This window comes from Schistocerca nitens, chromosome 8 (assembly GCF_023898315.1).
Source record: "Schistocerca nitens isolate TAMUIC-IGC-003100 chromosome 8, iqSchNite1.1, whole genome shotgun sequence".
In the NCBI taxonomy this organism is placed as follows: domain Eukaryota; kingdom Metazoa; phylum Arthropoda; class Insecta; order Orthoptera; family Acrididae; genus Schistocerca; species Schistocerca nitens.
This window is the reverse complement of record NC_064621.1, coordinates 178,830,962-178,850,824: the sequence shown is the minus strand read 5'-3', so window position 1 is coordinate 178,850,824 and position 19,863 is coordinate 178,830,962. Positions and strand designations below refer to the sequence as shown.

At 43.8% G+C, this 19,863-nt stretch overlaps 1 protein-coding gene across 3 annotated transcripts in view; it reads right to left on the bottom strand.

The window, feature by feature from the left end:
- The window catches only part of LOC126199357 (probable cytochrome P450 6a13), a 251,063-nt gene that overhangs the window by 20,005 nt on the left and 211,195 nt on the right, over positions 1 to 19,863 (bottom strand). For all 3 annotated transcript variants that reach the window (XM_049936222.1, XM_049936220.1, XM_049936221.1), the window contains exons 4-5: positions 17,768 to 17,892; positions 9,374 to 9,581 (exon numbers count right to left, since the gene is read on the bottom strand). In XM_049936222.1, the coding sequence (XP_049792179.1) occupies positions 9,374 to 9,581; positions 17,768 to 17,892 (333 nt within the window). The remainder of the gene's footprint in view (positions 1 to 9,373; positions 9,582 to 17,767; positions 17,893 to 19,863) is intronic.

The window sequence follows — 19,863 nt, the reverse complement described above, 5'->3', positions numbered from 1 at the left end:
AGATGGAAAATTAATAAACACTGGAAGATTATAGAGAGTGTTTCTGATATAGAAATTCCTGAAAGAGGCAATGTCAGTGTGAGAGAAAAAGAGAGACTCTACGCCATTGAAACATGGTTCACAGTGACAGAACAGTGCTACGAAAAGAGTGAAAGAGATAGTGGAAATAGGAGAGGAATAAAGAGACAGAGAAAGTGGAAGTGGGTGAGAGCCATTGATAATGAGAGATAGAGTGAGACGAGGAAGAGAGAGATAATGACAGGGGGAAGAGGCAGCAGCAGTGAGAAGGAATGAAAGAGAGAGTAGCAATAATAGAGAACAAAATGGTGACAGTGTCAGTGAAAGGAGACAGTAATAGTAAGACAGAACGAAGGAGAATGTGGGTAAAAGGCGGGTGACGGTGACCACACACAAAGAAATAATGACAATGAGCTGGGCTAAATCAGTGAGAATGGGCAAGTTGGGCAGGATGGTGTGAACGGCTTGCAGTGACGGACTAGTGGGTGTGAGCGAGTCATAGTTAAAGGAGCTTGTGGGACAAGAGTTGAGCGGCATGTAAAAAAGAGCGCGAATATGTTCACGTGCCAAAATTTTTGGGGAAATTTTTGAAGATACTGAAGGAAGTAGAAGGAGGCAGCGGGTACACCACTTCTCAGTCAGAGTCTTTCAGGCAGGGGCATATTCGCATTTGTTGTGCTCCGAGAGAAGCATGTTTCCATCAGTATAAAATGCTGAATCAAAATCCAGTTTTTGTCGCCCCTGGAACCTGTTAGATAGGCAATCTGCAACTGGGATCGGGTGACAAACCACTGTTTTAGGCGTCTAGTAACATACAGGGTGTCCCAACAGAAGTGGTCAGTATTAAGAGAGACAACAGGAACGGCCACAGCCATTCGAAGCAAAAGAGTCTGGTAAACATAGCCTCTAAAATGCATAGCTTAAGAGCTATCAACATTGGTTCCGGTTCACAATAGTAGCAAAGATGAGTAAGTGCTCATAGCTCTTATGGTATGCGCCTTGGAGCCCATGTTTACTGCACTTTCCTTTATTTATTTATTTATTTATTTTGCATACTACCTCCCTTCGTCCCACAATATAGGAAGCAAAGAGCTTGCAGTGGAAGTCATTTGGTCATTTGCTTTACAGTATCGAAGTCGATGTGCTCATAGTTATGAAGCTATGCATTTTCTAGTCAGTGCTTACTTGGCTTCTTAGCTTCGAATGATCGTTCCTAAAAAATCCCCCTCCCCCCTCACACACACACACACACACACACACACACACACACACACACACTGAAGGCAGGAATACACAGTACATTCCACTGTTGCATTTAGTTTTGCAACTCTCACTGTGCTTTCTGCTCTATGTATGAGTCTAGCATATTCAGTGCAATATGGGACTTCTGAGGTCATCAGTCCCCTAGAACTTAGAACTACTTAAACCTAACTAACCTAAGGACATCACACACATCCATGCCCGAGGCAGGATTCGAACCTGCGACCGTAGCAGCAGCGCGGTTCCGGACTGAAGCGCCTAGAACCGCTCGGCCACTGCGGCCTGCACTGTATGGTTAAATGATGGTGGCGACCTCTTGGGTAAAATATTCCGGAGGTAAAATAATGCCCCATTCGGATCTCCGGGCAGGGACTACTCAGGAGAACGTCATTATCAGGAGAACGAAAATTGGCGTTCTACGGATCGGAGCGTGGAATGTCAAAACCCTTAATCGGGCAGGTAGGTCAGAACACTTAAAAAGAGAAATGGATTGGTTAAAGTTAGATATAGTGGGAAGTAGTGAAGTTCGGTGGCAAGAGGAACAAGACTTCTGGTCAGGTGAGTACAGGGTTATAAATACAAAATCAAATAGGAGTAATGAAGAAGCAGGTTTAATAATGAATTTAAAAATTAGGAATGCGGGTAAGCTACTGCAAACAGCATAGTGAACGCATTATTGTGGCCAAGGTAGATACGAAGCCCACGCCTACCACAGTAGTAAAAGTTTATATGCTAACTAGCTCCGCAGATGACGAAGAGATTGATGAAATGTATGATGAGATAAGTGAAATTATTCAGATAGTGAAGGGAGACGAAAATTTAATGGTCATGGGTGACTGGAATTCGATAGTAGGAAGAGGAAGAGAAGGAAACGTAGAAGTTGAATATCGAATGGGAGTAAGAAATGAAAGAGGAAGCCGCCTGGTAGAATTTTGCACAGAGCATAACTTAATCAGAATCATGAAAGAAGGTTGTGTACAAGGAAGAGGCCTGGAGATACTGGAAGGTTTCATATACACTCCTGGAAATGGAAAAAAAAAAACACATTGACACCGGTGTGTCAGACCCACCATACTCCGGACACTGCGAGAGGGCTGTACAAGCAATGATCACACGCACGGCACAGCGTACACACCAGGACCCGCGGTGTTGGCCGTCGAATGGCGCTAGCTACGCAGCATTTGTGCACCGCCGCCGTCAGTGTCAGCCAGTTTGCCGTGGCATACGGAGCTCCATCGCAGTCTTTAACACTGGTAGCATGCCGCGACAGCGTGGACGTGAACCGTATGTGCAGTTGACGGACTTTGAGCGAGGGCGTATAGTGGGCATGCGGGAGGCCGGGTGGACGTACCGCCGAATTGCTCAACACGTGGGGCGTGAGGTCTCCACAGTACATCGATGTTGTCGCCAGTGGTCGGCGGAAGGTGCACGTGCCCGTCGACCTGGGACCGGACCGCAGCGACGCACGGATGCACGCCAAGACCGTAGGATCCTACGCAGTGCCGTAGGGGACCGCACCGCCACTTCCCAGCAAATTAGGGACACTGTTGCTCCTGGGGTATCGGCGAGGACCATTCGCAACCGTCTCCATGAAGGTGGACTACGGTCCCGCACACCGTTAGGCCGTCTTCCGCTCACGCCCCAACATCGTGCAGCCCGCCTCCAGTGGCGTCGCGACAGGCGTGAATGGAGGGACGAATGGAGACGTGTCGTCTTCAGCGATGAGAGTCGCTTCTGCCTTGGTGCCAATGATGGTCGTATGCGTGTTTGGCGCCGTGCAGGTGAGCGCCACAATCAGGACTGCATACGACCGAGGCACACAGGGCCAACACCCGGCATCATGGTGTGGGGAGCGTACACTGGCCGTACACCACTGGTGATCGTCGAGGGGACACTGAATAGTGCACGGTACATCCAAACCGTCATCGAACCCATCGTTCTACCATTCCTAGACCGGCAAGGGAACTTGCTGTTCCAACAGGACAATGCACGTCCGCATGTATCCCGTGCCACCCAACGTGCTCTAGAAGGTGTAAGTCAACTACCCTGGCCAGCAAGATCTCCGGATCTGTCCCCCATTGAGCATGTTTGGGACTGGATGAAGCGTCGTCTCACGCGGTCTGCACGTCCTGCACGAACGCTGGTCCAACTGAGGCGCCAGGTGGAAATGGCATGGCAAGCCGTTCCACAGGACTACATCCAGCATCTCTACGATCGTCTCCATGGGAGAATAGCAGCCCGCATTGCTGCGAAAGGTGGATATACACTGTACTAGTGCCGACATTGTGCATGCTCTGTTGCCTGTGTCTATGTGCCTGTGGTTCTGTCAGTGTGATCATGTGATGTATCTGACCCCAGGAATGTGTCAATAAAGTTTCCCCTTCCTGGGACAATGAATTCACGGTGTTCTTATTTCAATTTCCAGGAGTGTAGATTATATAATGGTAAGACAGAGATTTAGGAACCAGGTTTTAAATTGTAAGATATTTCCAGGGCCATATGTGACGCTGACCACAATCTATTGGTTATGAACTGTAGGTTAAAACTGAAAAAAATGTAGAAAGTTGGGAATTTAAGGAGATGGTACCTGGATAAACTGATAGAACCAGAGGTTGTAGAGAGTTTTAGGGAGAGCATTAGGGGACGATTGACAGGAATGGGGGAAAGAAATACAGTAGAAGAAGAATGGGTAGCTTTGAGGGATGAAATAGTGAAGGCAGCAGAGTATCAAGTAGATAAAAAGACGAGGGCTAGTAGAAATCCTTGGGTAACAGAAGGTATATTGAAGTTAATTGATGAAAGGAGAAAATATAAAAATGCAGTAAATGAAGGAGGCAAGAAGGAATACAGACGTCTCAAAAATGAGATCGACAGGAAGTACAAAATGGCTAAGCAGGGATGGCTAGAGGACAAATGTAAGGATGTAGAGGCATATCTCACTAGTGGTAAGATAGATACTGCCTTCACGAAAATTAAAGAGATCTTTGGAGAAAAGAGAACCACCTGGATGAGTATCAAGAGCTCAGATTGAAAGCCAGTTCCAAGCAAAGAAGGGAATGCAGAAAGGTGGAAGGAGTATATAGAGGGTCTATACAAGAACGATGTACTTGAGGACAATATTACAGAAACGGAAGAGGATGTAGATGAAGATGAAATGGGAGATATGATACTGCGTGAAGAGCACTGAAAGACCTAAGTCGAAACAAGGCCCCGGGAGTAGACAACATTCCATTAGAACTACCGACAGCCTTGGGAGGGCCACCCCTGACAAAACTCCACCATCTGGTATGCAAGATGTATGAGACCCTACGACTGATCTTAGATTCAGGAAAGGCAAACCTACGTTTCTAGCATTTGTAGACTTAGAGAAAGCTTTTGACAATGTTGACTGGAATACACTCTTTCAAATTCTGAAGGTGGCAGAGGTAAAATGTAAAATACAGGGAGCGAAAGGCCATTTACAATTTGTACAGAAACCAGATGGCAGCTATAAGAGTCGAGGGTAACTAAAGGGAAGCAGTGGTTGGGAAGCCTATCCCTGATGTTATTCAATTTGTATATTGAGCAAGCAGAAAAGGAAACAAAAGAAAAATTCGGAGTAGGAATTAAAATCCATGGAGAAGAAATAAAAACTTTGGGGTTCGCCGATGACACTGTAATTCTGTCAGAAACAGCAAAGGACTTGGAAGAGCTGTTGAACGGAATGAACAGTGTCTTGAAAGGAGGATATAAGATGAACATCAACAAAAGCAAAACGAGGACAATGGAATGTAGTAGAATTAAGTCGGGTGATGCTGAGGGAATCAGATTAGGAAATGAGACACTTAAAGTAGTAGATGAGTTTTGCTTTTTGGGGAGCAAAATAACTGATGATGGTCTAAATAGAGAAGATATAAAATGCAGACTGGCAATGGCAAGGAAAGCGTTTCTACAGAAGAGAAATGTGCTAACATCTAGTATAGATTTAAGTGTCAGGAAGACGTTTCTGAAAGTATTTGTATGGAGCGTAGCCATGTATCGAAGTGAAACATGGACGATAACTAGTTTTGACAGGAAGAGAATAGAAGCTTTCGAAATGTGGTGCTATTGAAGAATGCTGAAGATTAGAAGGGTAGATCACATAACTAATGATGAAGTATTGAATACAATTGGGGAGAAGAGTAGTTTGTGGCACAACTTGACTAGAAGAAGGGACCGGTTGGTAGGACATGTTCTGAGGCAGCAAGGGATCACCAATTTAGTATTGGAGGGCAGCGTGGAGGGTAAAAATCGTAGAGGGAGACCAAGAGATGAATACACTAAGCAGATTCAGAAGGATTTAGGTTGCAGTAGGTACTGGGAAATGTAGAAGCTTGCACAGGATAGAGTAGCATGGAGAGTTGCATCAAACCAGTCTCAGGACTGAAGACCACAACAAAAACAGTGTTTATGTCTCCATCTGCTTCCAGACCTGAGGGAAAAAACTCGGAAACCTCAGAGCTTGAAAGCACCTCCATTATATGATACAAGAACGTGCTAATGAAGGCAAGCTCACATTATACGTCTATCTAAAGCTCAGTGATTTTATTTTGATATTTTAATAACTTGTAGGAAAGAGACAAATTAGTGATTAAAAGTGCCGCCGTATCCCTGACTGCAGTGGTATCGGTGGGAATAACTCGCTCCTGAACTCTTGCTTAACCAATTGCCGTGTGGATCTCCACTTGTTGTTTAGGAATGAAGATTTCGTTTGAAATGAACGTGGAAGGTTTAGAGAGCAACAAAATAAATGTACAAGCATTTACCAAGTCGGTAATAATGTTTTACTGTTATCCAGATTTAGGTACTCGTGTTTGACGGTTCCCCAATATTATTCGGTGTTTTCTCCGTCCTTCTCAAACAATACCTAAGCAATTAATTCAGCTAATTAAAGCGTGTATATTTTCGCAATCAGCATCTGTGTGACTACCGTGCCAGATGAATACAAATTCTGTTGAAGTCTCAGGTCACGTTTGGAAGCATCATAGCTTCCGTAAAAGTTGATTCTAAAGGAGCCGAGAATCAAAAATGGTAATTTTTTTATATAAACGATTGGGTGATTACGAGAACGTGTCGCACAAACGAACGCAGTTTGGCATCAAATACACAAAAGTTCTTGCATTTTAAACATTTGATAACCATCTACTCAATACTTTTCGAAGACAGATTTCTTTTAGACCAAAAGGTAAATATATTTCATTCCTATATGCGACTCATCTTTTGATATTAGTGATCAGGGTATACATGTCACTACAAAGGAGCTGCAGGAGAAATACCGAGCGCTGGAGGGAAGTGCTATTTTAAACTGAAACCTTCGCTCACACTTTTTCTTAATATTAAGTGGAGAACCTCGAACCCACACACGCATGATGACCATTCAAAAAGATCTATTGCAATCTCTGATTTGCTTAGTATCTAAAACGAATTTCGTTGAAAATGTAGCGATTTATTCTCGCCTGGTTTGTTAACCATTTGTAACTTTCAGAGAAGTGTCATGAGTGGCGAATTTTGAATAAAACCTACATGTTTCTCTTGTTGCCATGTTACAATATCCTTCTTTTGCCAAAACGCAGCTACGTTTACACAGTCTGACCTCACTTACGTGTTGTACAGACACAATTGTGACAGAATTCTGAAACTGTGGTTTATTAAGTTTATTGAGTGAGGAACTGAGGAAACGCTAAGTCAGTATCTGATGAAAAAGAACACCCTCGGTACAAATTAAACGTGTAAGTCGTCACCTGCGTTGTTCCAAAACCCATAGCATTCCTCATTTCAATAGACATCGATGGCCCTTCATCGCCTTTTATCGAAAAACTCAATGGTTGGTGGAGTAACACGGTAGATAATTAAATTTTTCGTGATAACTATATGGCAAAATACTCTCCTATTTGCATGCTACCATTTGCTAAAATCTCATTTCGATATCTCAAACCATTCTCGAAATATTAGAAATGCGTTGACTAATTCACTCTGGCTTTATCAATGGCAAATCGCAAATGAGTGTGCTACATCAAATCAGTCATCTCGAGATTGGCGACAGACAGAGATCTCCATCCAATTCTAAAGAAAAATTCAGTATGTTAGCTGAATTTCATACGCAGCAACATATTATGTAACATGCACCAAACACAAAATCATGGCGACCCCTATTTTTCATTGTACACTTTTTTAGAATTTCGCGCAGTATCTTACTTCCACAGAAATATCACAACTATGACCATTAACGAAATGATGGGCCCATCATCATCAACCTGACATACAAAGCTATAAGTAAGGCAAAAATGAATTTTTTTTACTGAATAGTTTCTGTAAAATCGTTCGAGAAAGATTGCAGGGCGTGCCCCGATTCTGTTATTGCCGACAGGCCGAAAGGTAGCAAACACTCACGCCATTCGCTTCTGAACAAACGAATGAACTCGCCCAGCGCTTTTGACGAAAACTGGCCACGGCGCAGACTCAACCTTTGGTGCGCCAACGATGACAGAGAAACCAAGTGATCCAGGCTCTGTTAGCTGGAGTCATGTGTAAGACATGAACGGGTTGGCTCGTTGTTAGTAGCACTACACGTTTCGGTGTAAACAATGCTGAAGGAGATCTTATTTGTTCACCTAGTATGTAAATACTAATGTACCGTGACTCTGCGTACAATGCACAGCAGATTGCGTAAAAATGAAGTTGTTTTAATATATATAGTATACAAACTTTTGTTGTCTGTTTCAACTTTGTTAACTGCTTGAATAGCGTGTGATTCAATGGTCGAACATTTATTTAGAGAGCTATTCAGAAACTAAGACCCGATCGGTTGCGAAATGGAAACCAATGACTTATCTGCAACACTTAGCTACACCTTCCGGCCGCTTCTCTACATAATCGCCGCTTCGACACAGACATTTGGTGTAGCATTGTAGCAACTTTCCAACACACTCGACATAGAAGACAGCCGCCTCTGTTTTCCACCAGTTATCTACGCTGGTCTACAGCTCGTTGTCTGTGCCAAAATGTTGTCTTCACAGCCAGCGGATCGAGTGAACAGAGATGAAACTCAGGGGAAGTCCATTACGGGCTGGATTGTGGGTGACAAAGCACTTCCGATCGAAAACACTGCAGGAGCATCTTCATTGCCCCAGCAGGATGCGGCCAAGAATTGTCGTGAAGAAGGAAACGCACGACAGTTATGCTGGCTGCATGACATCAGGTGATATCTCTTTCCAGGCCCTCAGACCTGGCGGGAGACACTGTGTTCTAGGCACCTTTACGTGCTTACTGTGCGCTCGGAGCTGGAAAGAGGGATATGACCCGGTCGACGGGCATACTAGAAAACTGCCCAAGACATACATGTATGCAAGCTTCTTCGGATTTTCACCGTGGTTTCCATTTTGCATCCAATCGGACCTTATTTTCCGAAGAGCCCTCGTATATCAGTTTTAAAGGGTTTACAGTTTTAACTGGTAGTTTATTTCATTTAAGTACAGCTGTTGGCAGACCTGCACATTAAATTGGAGTTATCAGTCGGTAGTTAGAGAGCCTTAGCTCACTCACTAGTAACATTCATTACAGCCTCACGCCAAGATAACGGTCAACGTGGCCTAAGTGCTATCACTGCACTCGAATATCGTTCGAGACACCTCGGTGGTGGACAATTAGAACTTCGGTGTTTTCTGCCTTGACTCAGTAAAATACAGCTATGGCCCCTCGTGTGCGCTGTCTTGACCTGGTATGGCACATCACATGCTACAGAATCAAAGTACAAATTTGAACAGGTGAGTGTAATCGATAATAATATCGAGGAGGGAATACGCAGGAAGGACGCTAGGACACTGATTGTGAAGGACATTGCCACTTGTTTGAGTCAGGTTGCAGAGGTTGAATAGTTTCCGAAACAATTAGTGCCCACCAAAAGAGTGATTGCCTTTGCTGTATTGTATCCGCTGTATTAATCTCATACTTATTAGCAATTGAATTTTTACAGTATTTTGTCAGATAAGAAAGTTCTACCGACGAACGGATGACGACTTCATGTCAGTAGGTATGGCAGAGGACCGAATTGGCAGAAAAAAAACTGCAGATAACTTACCTGAGACGGAACAGACCTCCCAGGAAAGGGAACATGGTGGCCAGGCTGAAGGAGACGGCACTCAGCGTCTCCGGGGCGAGTATCTTGCGGAGCTCGGCCAGCATGTCGGACCTGGAGTCGTCGAGCGCGCCCCCCCTGATGCCCATGGCGCACGAGGACACCACGTCGGTCGTGTAGCGCATGCACAGCTCCCGTGCCTCGAGCTCTCCTGTAAGCAGAGTGAGCAGGTTGCACGGAACGTGAATAACGTGTTGCGTGAAACCTCCTCTGGACAGGAGAAACAGTTGGTTTGTCATTAATAAAGGAATGGTGGCATATAATTCCAGTATTATTGTCCTCGAAAGACTTTGAGTTGTTTTTTTTCTTTTTTCTATAGCTGTCTGCCTTTTCTGCTCGTCGTTATGTATCACAACAATGGGGTATCAATAGCTTACACTTGAACAATTTCACACAAAACTTTTGTATGAATATTTCAATGTGCATGTTTCAATTGCAGTTCTTTCATATTTATTTACTTAGACTAAATGAATATAATAAAATGAAATAAAAATAAAATAAAAATAGACTAAAATGAACAACGGAATTTTAAAGTAAAATAATGTTTGTTGTGATGTAATTGTCCAGTTTTGACTTTAATGGTTCTTCAATTAGTAGACAGATATTAATACTTTGTTTCGCATTTGTGTGGAGAAGTGCATAAGTGGACATGGTGTTGTGAAAATAATACAGTCTCGCAGTAGTATAGTTTTCGGCAGTAGATATATGAATTGTGCATATTTATGAATTACATTTTAATGTTTCCGTCGTGATCTGTGGGATAGCTTCTTTGACTAACAACCAGAACGTCCTCCTGGATCTCCGTTCCGATTCTGGCAACAGTTTAAATTTTGAATTAAAAAATCAACAATAATGGCAGCTGAGGACATCCGCTGTAAGGAGTCACCCATATTCTGCCTATGGCGCTGTCAAAGGGAGCGGAGGATAGGAGAGTCGCCCAGGGCGCCCTCTTATCCTTGGGACTGGGAAACTCATTCTAAAATTGGAAGAACAAGCAATGATGAACGGCATGAGGATGGGGAAGGCGGTAGAAACCACTGCATTAAATACACACATGATCTTTAGCGACAGGATATGTGGCCTGCAATTGAAAGAAAGCATCATGGGGACCTTTCCATTGACAAAATATTCCGGATTGGCCTCCCATTAGGATCTCCAGCGGGGAACTACCAAGAGGGAGGTAACAATGAGAAAAAGAAAGAATCATCAACGAAAGGGTAACATTCTAAGAGACGCAGCCTGAACTGACAAAAGTCTAAATGTGTTACAGACACTACAAAATCTGAAAGAGAAAAATGCGAGAGCTCTATTGTCAGGTAGTGGGGATCAATGAAGAAACAGAAAGAAGACAAGGATTGCAGGTCAGATAAAAACTGGGTATTGTCAACAGCAGCAGAAGATGGTGCAATGAGAGTAAGTTTTGTTATCAACAAGAACTTGGGGCTGACAATCACTGTGAACATTTAAGCAATAGAACTATTCTCTTTAGAATAAGATTATGGACGTAGTAGTAAGAATGAAAGAGTAGGAAGACTCACAGAGCTCTGCAATAAATTTCAACTTATAATAGCGAATATCAAGAGGAAGATACATATTTGGAACAACAGAAGATACCAACTGCAGCACATTTTCGTAAGACAGATTCCTAAATCAGAGGCTGGTTTGTAAAGTGTACCTGGGAGCACATACAGACTCAGAAAAAAATTTAGTATCGATGCCTAGAGTGAAGTGACGTTTAAGAGAAACGCCATGAAAAGTCAATGTTTAAAGAAATGAAACACTGAAGAATTGAGAATTGACGACGTACATTAGAAGCCCTGTGACGCCGTAGACTCTGCGATAATGAGTACCACAGCAGACATTTCTGTTGAACCCGAATGGACGTCTCTAAAAAGCGCCATCACACAAGTTGGACACACAACACGGGTAACAGGAGACATACTTCAACTGATCAACGAAAGAAGTTCAAAATTTTTCAGGCACAAGGTAATACATATCATACAGAAATAAAATAAATAAGAAGTGCAGGGAAGCTATGGTGAAGTGGCTGCAGTAGAAATGTGAAAAAATCGAAAAGGAAATGGTTATTGGAAGGACAGAATCGTCATATACAAAACCCAAAACAACTTTCCGTGAAATAAAAAGTAAAGTAGTTGACATTAAGAGTGGTTCAGGAATTCCACTGTTAAATGTAGAGGAGAAGACTAACATATGACAAGGGTACACTGAAGGTCTCTACGAGATGCAGGAACTGTCTACTAATGTGATAAAAGAAGAGAAAGGAGTCGATTTGGAATATATAGGAGCTCCAGTGTTCAAGTCATAGTTTCACAGAGCTTTGGTACACTTGCGAAGAAATAAGTTAGACTGAAGGGTTTACATTCCATTGGAATTTCTAAAACTCACTGGGGCAAGTACCAACAAAACGACCATTCAAGTTGATGCGCAGCGTCTATGAGCCTGAAGACATAGCATCAGACTTTCCGAAAGATCTCATCCAAACAATCCCGAAGACAGGAAGGGTAGGCAAATGCAAGAACTATAGTATAATCAGGTTAACAACTCATGCATCCAAGTAGCTGAAAAGAATAATATACCTAACAACGGGAAAGAATACTGAGGATTTGTTTGCTCGGAGACCATGACTACGGTTACCCTTGACGCTGCATCACAGACAGGAGCGCCTGCGATGGTGTACTCAACGACGAACCTGGCTGCACGAATGGCAAAACGTCCTTTTTTCGGACGAATCGAGGTTCTGTTTACAGCATCACGATGGTCGCATCTGTGTTTGGCGACATCGCGGTGAACACACATTGGAAGCGTGTATTCGTCATCGCCATACTGGCGTATCACCCGGCGTGACGGTATGGGGTGCCATTGGTTACACGTATCGGTCACCTCTTGTTCGCACTGACGGCACTTTGAACAGTGGACGTTACATTTCAGATGTGTTACGACCCGTGGCTCTACCCTTCAGTCGATCCCTGCGAAACCCTACATTTCAGCAGGATAATGCACGGCCGCATGTTGCAGGTCCTGTACGGGCCTTTCTGGATACAGAAAATGTTCGACTGCTGCCCTGGCCAGCACATTCTCCAGGTCTCTCACCAACTGAAAACGTCTGGTCAATGGTGGCCGAGCAACTGGCTCGTCACAATACGCCAGTCACTACTCTTGATGAACTGTGGTATCGTGCTGAAGCTGCATGTGCAGCTGTACCTGTACACGCCATCCAAGCTCTGTTTGATTCAATGCCCAGGCGTATCACGGCCGTTATTACGGCCGGAGGTGGTTGTCCTGGGTACTGATTTCTCAGTATCTATGCACCCAAATTGCGTGAAAATGTAATCACACGTCAGTTCTAGTATAATATATTTGTCCAATGAATACCCGTTTATCATCTAATTTCTTCTTGGTGTAGCAATTTTAATGGCCAGTAGTGTACAATATGTACAAGAACCGAGAGGGAACTATAAGAATGAAAGACCAAGAAAGAAGCGCTCGGATTAGAAAAGCGATGCAGTCTTTCTCCTCTACTGTCCTGTTTGTCTATTTAAAAAAGAATGACAGAAATAAAAGAAAGTTTTAGGAGTAGAGCTAAAATTTTGAGTGAAAGAATATCAATCATAAGGTTCCGTGATGAAATTGCTGTCACAGTCAAAGTGAAGAATTACGGGGCCTGTCGAAAGGAATCAACAGACTAATGACGACAAAATACGAACTGATAGTAAACCAAAAAAAGTTTTAAAGTACTAAGGAGTAGCAAACTAAGATTAGCAATCAAGTTAACATCAACATTTCAGACCACGAAGTAGACCAAGCGAGAGTGCTCTGCTACCTTGTCCGCAGCGCGTGGTCGTGCGGTAGCGTTCTCGCTTCCCATGCCCGGGTTCGATTCCCGGCGGGGTCAGGGATTTTCTCTGCCTCGTGATGACTGGGTGTTGTGTGATATCCTTAAGTTAGTTAGGTTTAAGTAGTTCTAAGCTCTAGGGGACTGATGACCATAGATGTTAAGTCCTATAGTGCTCAGAGCCATTTTTTTCTGCTACCTTGGAAGCAAAATACCGCATGACGGGCGAAGCAAGCAAGGTGTAAGAAGCTGAACAGCGCAGGCAAAGAGGGCGTTCCTCGCTAATATGAGAGTGATAGATCTAACAGAGGCCTTAATTTTTGGAAGATATCTCTCATGATGTAGGTTTGAAGCACAGCATTTTATGGAAGTGAATCATTGACTGTGTAAAAACCGGAAAAGTGTATAATCTAAGCATTTAAGAAGTGATGCTGGAGAAAGATGTGGAAAACTGGGTGGAATGATATGATAAGGAATGAGGAAGTGCTCCACAGAATCAAGGAGGAAAGGAAAAATGTGGAAAACTTTGACAAGAAGAAGTGACAGGTTGATAGGTCATGCGTTAAGACTTCAGGGAATAGCAGCATGGTACTAAAGGGAGCAGTAAAGGGTAAAAACTGTAGAGGAAGATAGGCTCTGGAATACATCCAGCAAAGGATTCATGGCAGTGTGTGTAACTGCTTCTCGAAAATGAAAAGGTTGGCAGAGGTAAGGAAGTCGTGGCAAGAAGTATCAGTACAAAGACTGATGAACGAAAGGAAAGGAGACATGCACCACTTTACATAATGATATTTTAAAATTATTTTTTTATGTTACTTATAGATATATTTGGTAAACAGTAATGATATATCCAGAATGATTTCTGTAAAGTTTGGAAGGTAGGAGACGAGGTACTGGCAGAAGTAAAGCTGTGAGTTCCGGGCGTGAGTCGTGCTTCGGTAGCTCAGTTGGTAGAGGACTTGCCCGCGAAAGGCAAAGGTCCCGAGTTCGAGTCTCGGTCGGGCACACAGTTTTAATCTGCCAGGAACTTTCATATCAGCGCACACTCCGCTGCAGAGTGAAAATCTCATTCTGGAAACATCCCCCAGGCTGTGGCTAAGTCATGTCTCCGCAATATCCTTTCTTTCAGGAGTGCTAGTTCTGCAAGGTTCGCAAGAGAGCTTCTGTAAAGTTTGGAAGGTAGGAGACGAGGTACTGGCATAAGTAAAGCTGTGAGTTCCGGGCGTGAGTCGTGCTTCGGTAGCTCAGTTGGTAGAGGACTTGCCCGCGAAAGGCAAAGGTCCCGAGTTCGAGTCTCGGTCGGGCACACAGTTTTAATCTGCCAGGAAGTTTCAGTAATGATATATGTAACAAAGTTGTCACAAACGACACATAAAATAGTGCTTTAATAATTGTAAGTAACGATATGTAGTTGAAAAACGTGAGTACAGAAAGCTATAAAAACCTGTGAAATTAAAAAAGTCATTGTTGTAATATCGTGACTTTCCATATTTATGGATGGTGGAAAGACAGCAGTCTTATGATTTGCAGGTATAAATAAATTGGCCTCTGGCTGCAAGGATGGTTTTTAACTTCTTTAATGCGTAATTGATATCGGGACTGTTATCCTCATATTCAGCTGCACGTATGAAATATACAGCTGATCGATGTCAGTTATTATCTTTCCGGGATCACAGCGGGAGACTCGCATCCAGAACACCGCATTAAATGACACCGATAACAACTCAGTGGCCGGCAGCAGACGGCTAGTTTAATTACAATCGTAATATTGTAATATGTTCTTTGTGTTACTAGGTTTGTTTTGGTTCCAGCATTTTTGAGAAACGAATTGGCGTTAAGCATTAGTTTGTAATTAAAAGCGAATAACGGATGGACTGAGTTGGAGGTAAGCTGCAAGTGGTGCATAGAGTAACGAATGGTCACTGTTGCACGGAATTAATGAAGTCAAATTTCAGTAATAAGAAGTAAAAGAATTATGGTGAAAAGTAACTCAAAGGAAATTACATTTTATTTGCAAGTCACATATTACTTGAAATTTAGCAAAATAGATTGGCCGGCCGAAGTGGCCGTGCGGTTAAAGGCGCTGCAGTCTGGAACCGCAAGACCGCTACGGTCGCAGGTTCGAATCCTGCCTCGGGCATGGATGTTTGTGATGTCCTTAGGTTAGTTAGGTTTAAGTAGTTCTAAGTTCTAGGGGACTAATGACCTCAGCAGTTGAGTCCCATAGTGCTCAGAGCCATTTGAACCAAAATAGATTCTGCAGTAAACGACAATGAATTGCGAATAATGAAGTTCATTCGTGACACATAGGATAAATATTAATTGTCAATATAGTGTGCCTGGAAGTCTTTGATTACCTTTTTACTTACCCTGAATAATTCCGTTGAGTTTTGGAATAATGCACCATTTTCGCTATTGGAGTAGCCAAAATTTAATGGGAACTTAATGAAGAAGATTTGTAGTGACTAGGACAATATGTCATATTCAACTCAGTGGTGGACAGCAACGACACATTCAGAGTTATCTCAGAAACTGGGAGGCCCATGTTTTCTGGACCGTTCCCGTCTCTATCATGATATACTCTCACGCGTTCCAGTTTTCGTGACAGATCATAATATACTCTGCATGAAATGTGCTGCGTCTTGCTTTATAAATACACACATGGATGTAAATATTTAGTTGTTTTTTCACCTATGTTATTTACCACTACTAATTTTTCCAAAATTATAAATAATCCCAGAAGATATATTATGAAAATTTATGTAAAATATATGGCACCAACTATTTCAGTGCAAGAAACAGCTTTTCTTCTGCTGAGTGACAGTTGTTTACTTCTTTATTGATTTACACTGCATCTTTTATGCAGCCAATCAGCTCGTCCTATGTACACTCCTGGAAATTGAAATAAGAACACCGTGAATTCATTGTCCCAGGAAGGGGAAACTTTATTGACACATTCCTGGGGTCAGATACATCACATGATCACACTGACAGAACCACAGGCACATAGACACAGGCAACAGAGCATGCACAATGTCGGCACTAGTACAGTGTATATCCACCTTTCGCAGCAATGCAGGCTGCTATTCTCCCATGGAGACGATCGTAGAGATGCTGGATGTAGTCCTGTGGAACGGCTTGCCATGCCATTTCCACCTGGCGCCTCAGTTGGACCAGCGTTCGTGCTGGACGTGCAGACCGCGTGAGACGACGCTTCATCCAGTCCCAAACATGCTCAATGGGGGACAGATCCGGAGATCTTGCTGGCCAGGGTAGTTGACTTACACCTTCTAGAGCACGTTGGGTGGCACGGGATACATGCGGATGTGCATTGTCCTGTTGGAACAGCAAGTTCCCTTGCCGGTCTAGGAATGGTAGAACGATGGGTTCGATGACGGTTTGGATGTACCGTGCACTATTCAGTGTCCCCTCGACGATCACCAGTGGTGTACGGCCAGTGTAGGAGATCGCTCCCCACACCATGATGCCGGGTGTTGGCCCTGTGTGCCTCGGTCGTATGCAGTCCTGATTGTGGCGCTCACCTGCACGGCGCCAAACACGCATACGACCATCATTGGCACCAAGGCAGAAGCGACTCTCATCGCTGAAGACGACACGTCTCCATTCGTCCCTCCATTCACGCCTGTCGCGACACCACTGGAGGCGGGCTGCACGATGTTGGGGCGTGAGCGGAAGACGGCCTAACGGTGTGCGGGACCGTAGCCCAGCTTCATGGAGACGGTTGCGAATGGTCCTCGCCGATACCCCAGGAGCAACAGTGTCCCTAATTTGCTGGGAAGTGGCGGTGCGGTCCCCTACGGCACTGCGTAGGATCCTACGGTCTTGGCGTGCATCCGTGCGTCGCTGCGGTCCGGTCCCAGGTCGACGGGCACGTGCACCTTCCGCCGACCACTGGCGACAACATCGATGTACTGTGGAGACCTCACGCCCCACGTGTTGAGCAATTCGGCGGTACGTCCACCCGGCCTCCCGCATGCCCACTATACGCCCTCGCTCAAAGTCCGTCAACTGCACATACGGTTCACGTCCACGCTGTCGCGGCATGCTACCAGTGTTAAAGACTGCGATGGAGCTCCGTATGCCACGGCAAACTGGCTGACACTGACGGCGGCGGTGCACAAATGCTGCGCAGCTAGCGCCATTCGACGGCCAACACCGCGGTTCCTGGTGTGTCCGCTGTGCCGTGCGTGTGATCATTGCTTGTACAGCCCTCTCGCAGTGTCCGGAGCAAGTATGGTGGGTCTGACACACCGGTGTCCATGTGTTCTTTTTTCCATTTCCAGGAGTGTAGATTTAGATATTGAAAAGTAAATGAATAATTTTCAATCGGCTGCACTTTTTTTAAAACATGAAAACATCAAATCGTATAATCATCTTGTATATGCAGGAAATTTTTCTATTTTCCGACCTTTCGTGGCTTTTTTTTTTTTTTTTTTTTTTTTTTTTTTTGTGGTGGTGGTTACCTCTACTTCCTTCCTTCTGCAGCACCTGCACCAGGTCGTCGCACACCTCCTTCATCAGCAGGAACATCGGCTTCAGGCGGCTCGCTGTGAAGGATGGACTCAGCTGCGAGCGTAGCTTCCTCCACCTGTGGGCAGAGTCAACGTCAGGTGTTTCTGTGAACACTTTTACTCTGGACAAATAACCTACCAATAGTAGTAGCTGCCTGCCACTATTGACACATCACCACCTGACCTAGTGTCACTTCTGAATTTCTATCTCTTGTGACGTTACAAGTTCGCACATCTGACTCAATTACCCTAAATTAAAATATATACACTACACAAAATAATTAAAGGGTCACTTTTTTGAAATCCCTTCATGTTCCCTCATTGCGAGACAGAGGTTTGAAATTTGGCTCAAAGATGCCTACAACACTCATCTGTTAGTTAGTTTCATGTTCCGCGAATCATTTTCACGATAAATCGTTATGATGTGGAACAAGTCATATAGAAATTCTTCTACGAAATAGGAGCTGTCAAGGAGAAAATTTTTTGCTTTGTTTTGAAATGTTACTTTGTTGTCTGACAGACATTTTATGTCTCTGGGTAAGTTATCAAAAATTTTAGTTCCACCACTGTGCACTCCTTTTTGTGCTAAAGAAAACCTCAATGTGGAGTAATGAATGCCATTTTCCCTTCTGTACGGCAAATATGTACGTCATTGTTTATTTTGAACTGCAGTATTATTTACAGCAATTTTCATGAGGGAATAAGTATACTGTGAATCAGTAGTCAGAATACCCAACTCCTTAAACAGATGTCTACAAGATGGTCATGGGTGAGCACCACATATTATTCTTGCGGCACTTTTCTGCGCAATGAAGACTTTCTTTCTTAAAGATCAGTTACCCCAGAATATTACTCCACATGGCATTACTGAATGAAAATATTCAGAATTTGTCAGCATACTGATTTGTCTCTCCCCACTATTTACAATTATTCTAAGCGCACGTGTGGCTGAACTAAGTTGTTTAGGAATTCCAAAGTGTGCTTTTTGCAGTTTAAATTCTCATCAACAGGATGAGTTTTCACTCTGTTTATTATTTCGCCACAATTAGTTACGCATAGCACTTGTGTATTACCTCTAGATGTGCATAACTGAATATGCTGTTTCTTTTTGAAGCTGAGAGTGATACCATTTGCAGAAAACCAGTCAATGACATTTTGAGACCATTGTTTACCGTTTCTTCTGTTTCTTTATGAATATTCATATCAAATTGTTGAGGGTTTCGTGGCCACTTGTTGACAAACTGCCTATTGGCTTCTGTCTCGGGTTCTTCGGCCGACGTTCATCTAATGATTTTTCTGACGTTTCGCCAGCACGAGTGGCTGGCATTGTCAAAGCTTCACCCTCCATTGCCGGTGGTGAACTGGAGCCGAGCTCGCGGGCGCAGGCTATATGTACCTGGCGCGCCAACGTCCGAGGGCGCAGAATGTTTGAATACTCCATTAGTAGTGTAGCGCTTGACACAGTCACGTCGATTAAATATTTGGGCGTAACATTGCAGAGCGATATGAAGTGGGACAAGCATGTAATGGCAGTTGTGGGGAAGGCAGATAGTCGTCTTCGGTTCATTGGTGAATTTTGGGAAGATGTGGTTCATCTGTAAAGGAGACCGCTTATAAAACACTAATACGACCTATTCTTGAGTACTGCTCGAGCGTTTGGGATCCCTATCAGATCGGATTGAGGGAGGACATAGAAGCAATTCAGAGGCGGGCTGCTAGATTTGTTACTGGTAGGTTTGATCATCACGCGAGTGTTACGGAAATGCTTCAGGAACTCGGGTGAGAGTCTCTGGAGGAAAGGAGGCGTTCTTTTCGTGAATCGCTACTGAGGAAATTTAGAGAACCAGCATTTGAGGCTGACTGCAGTACAATTTTACTGCCGCTAACTTATATTTCGCGGAAAGATCTCAAAGATAAGATAAGAGAGATTAGGGCTCGTACAGAGGCATATAGGCAGTCATTTTTCCTTCGTTCTGTTGGGAGTGGAACAGGGAGAGAAGATACTAGTTATGGTACGAGGTACCCTCTGCCACGCACCGTATGGTGGA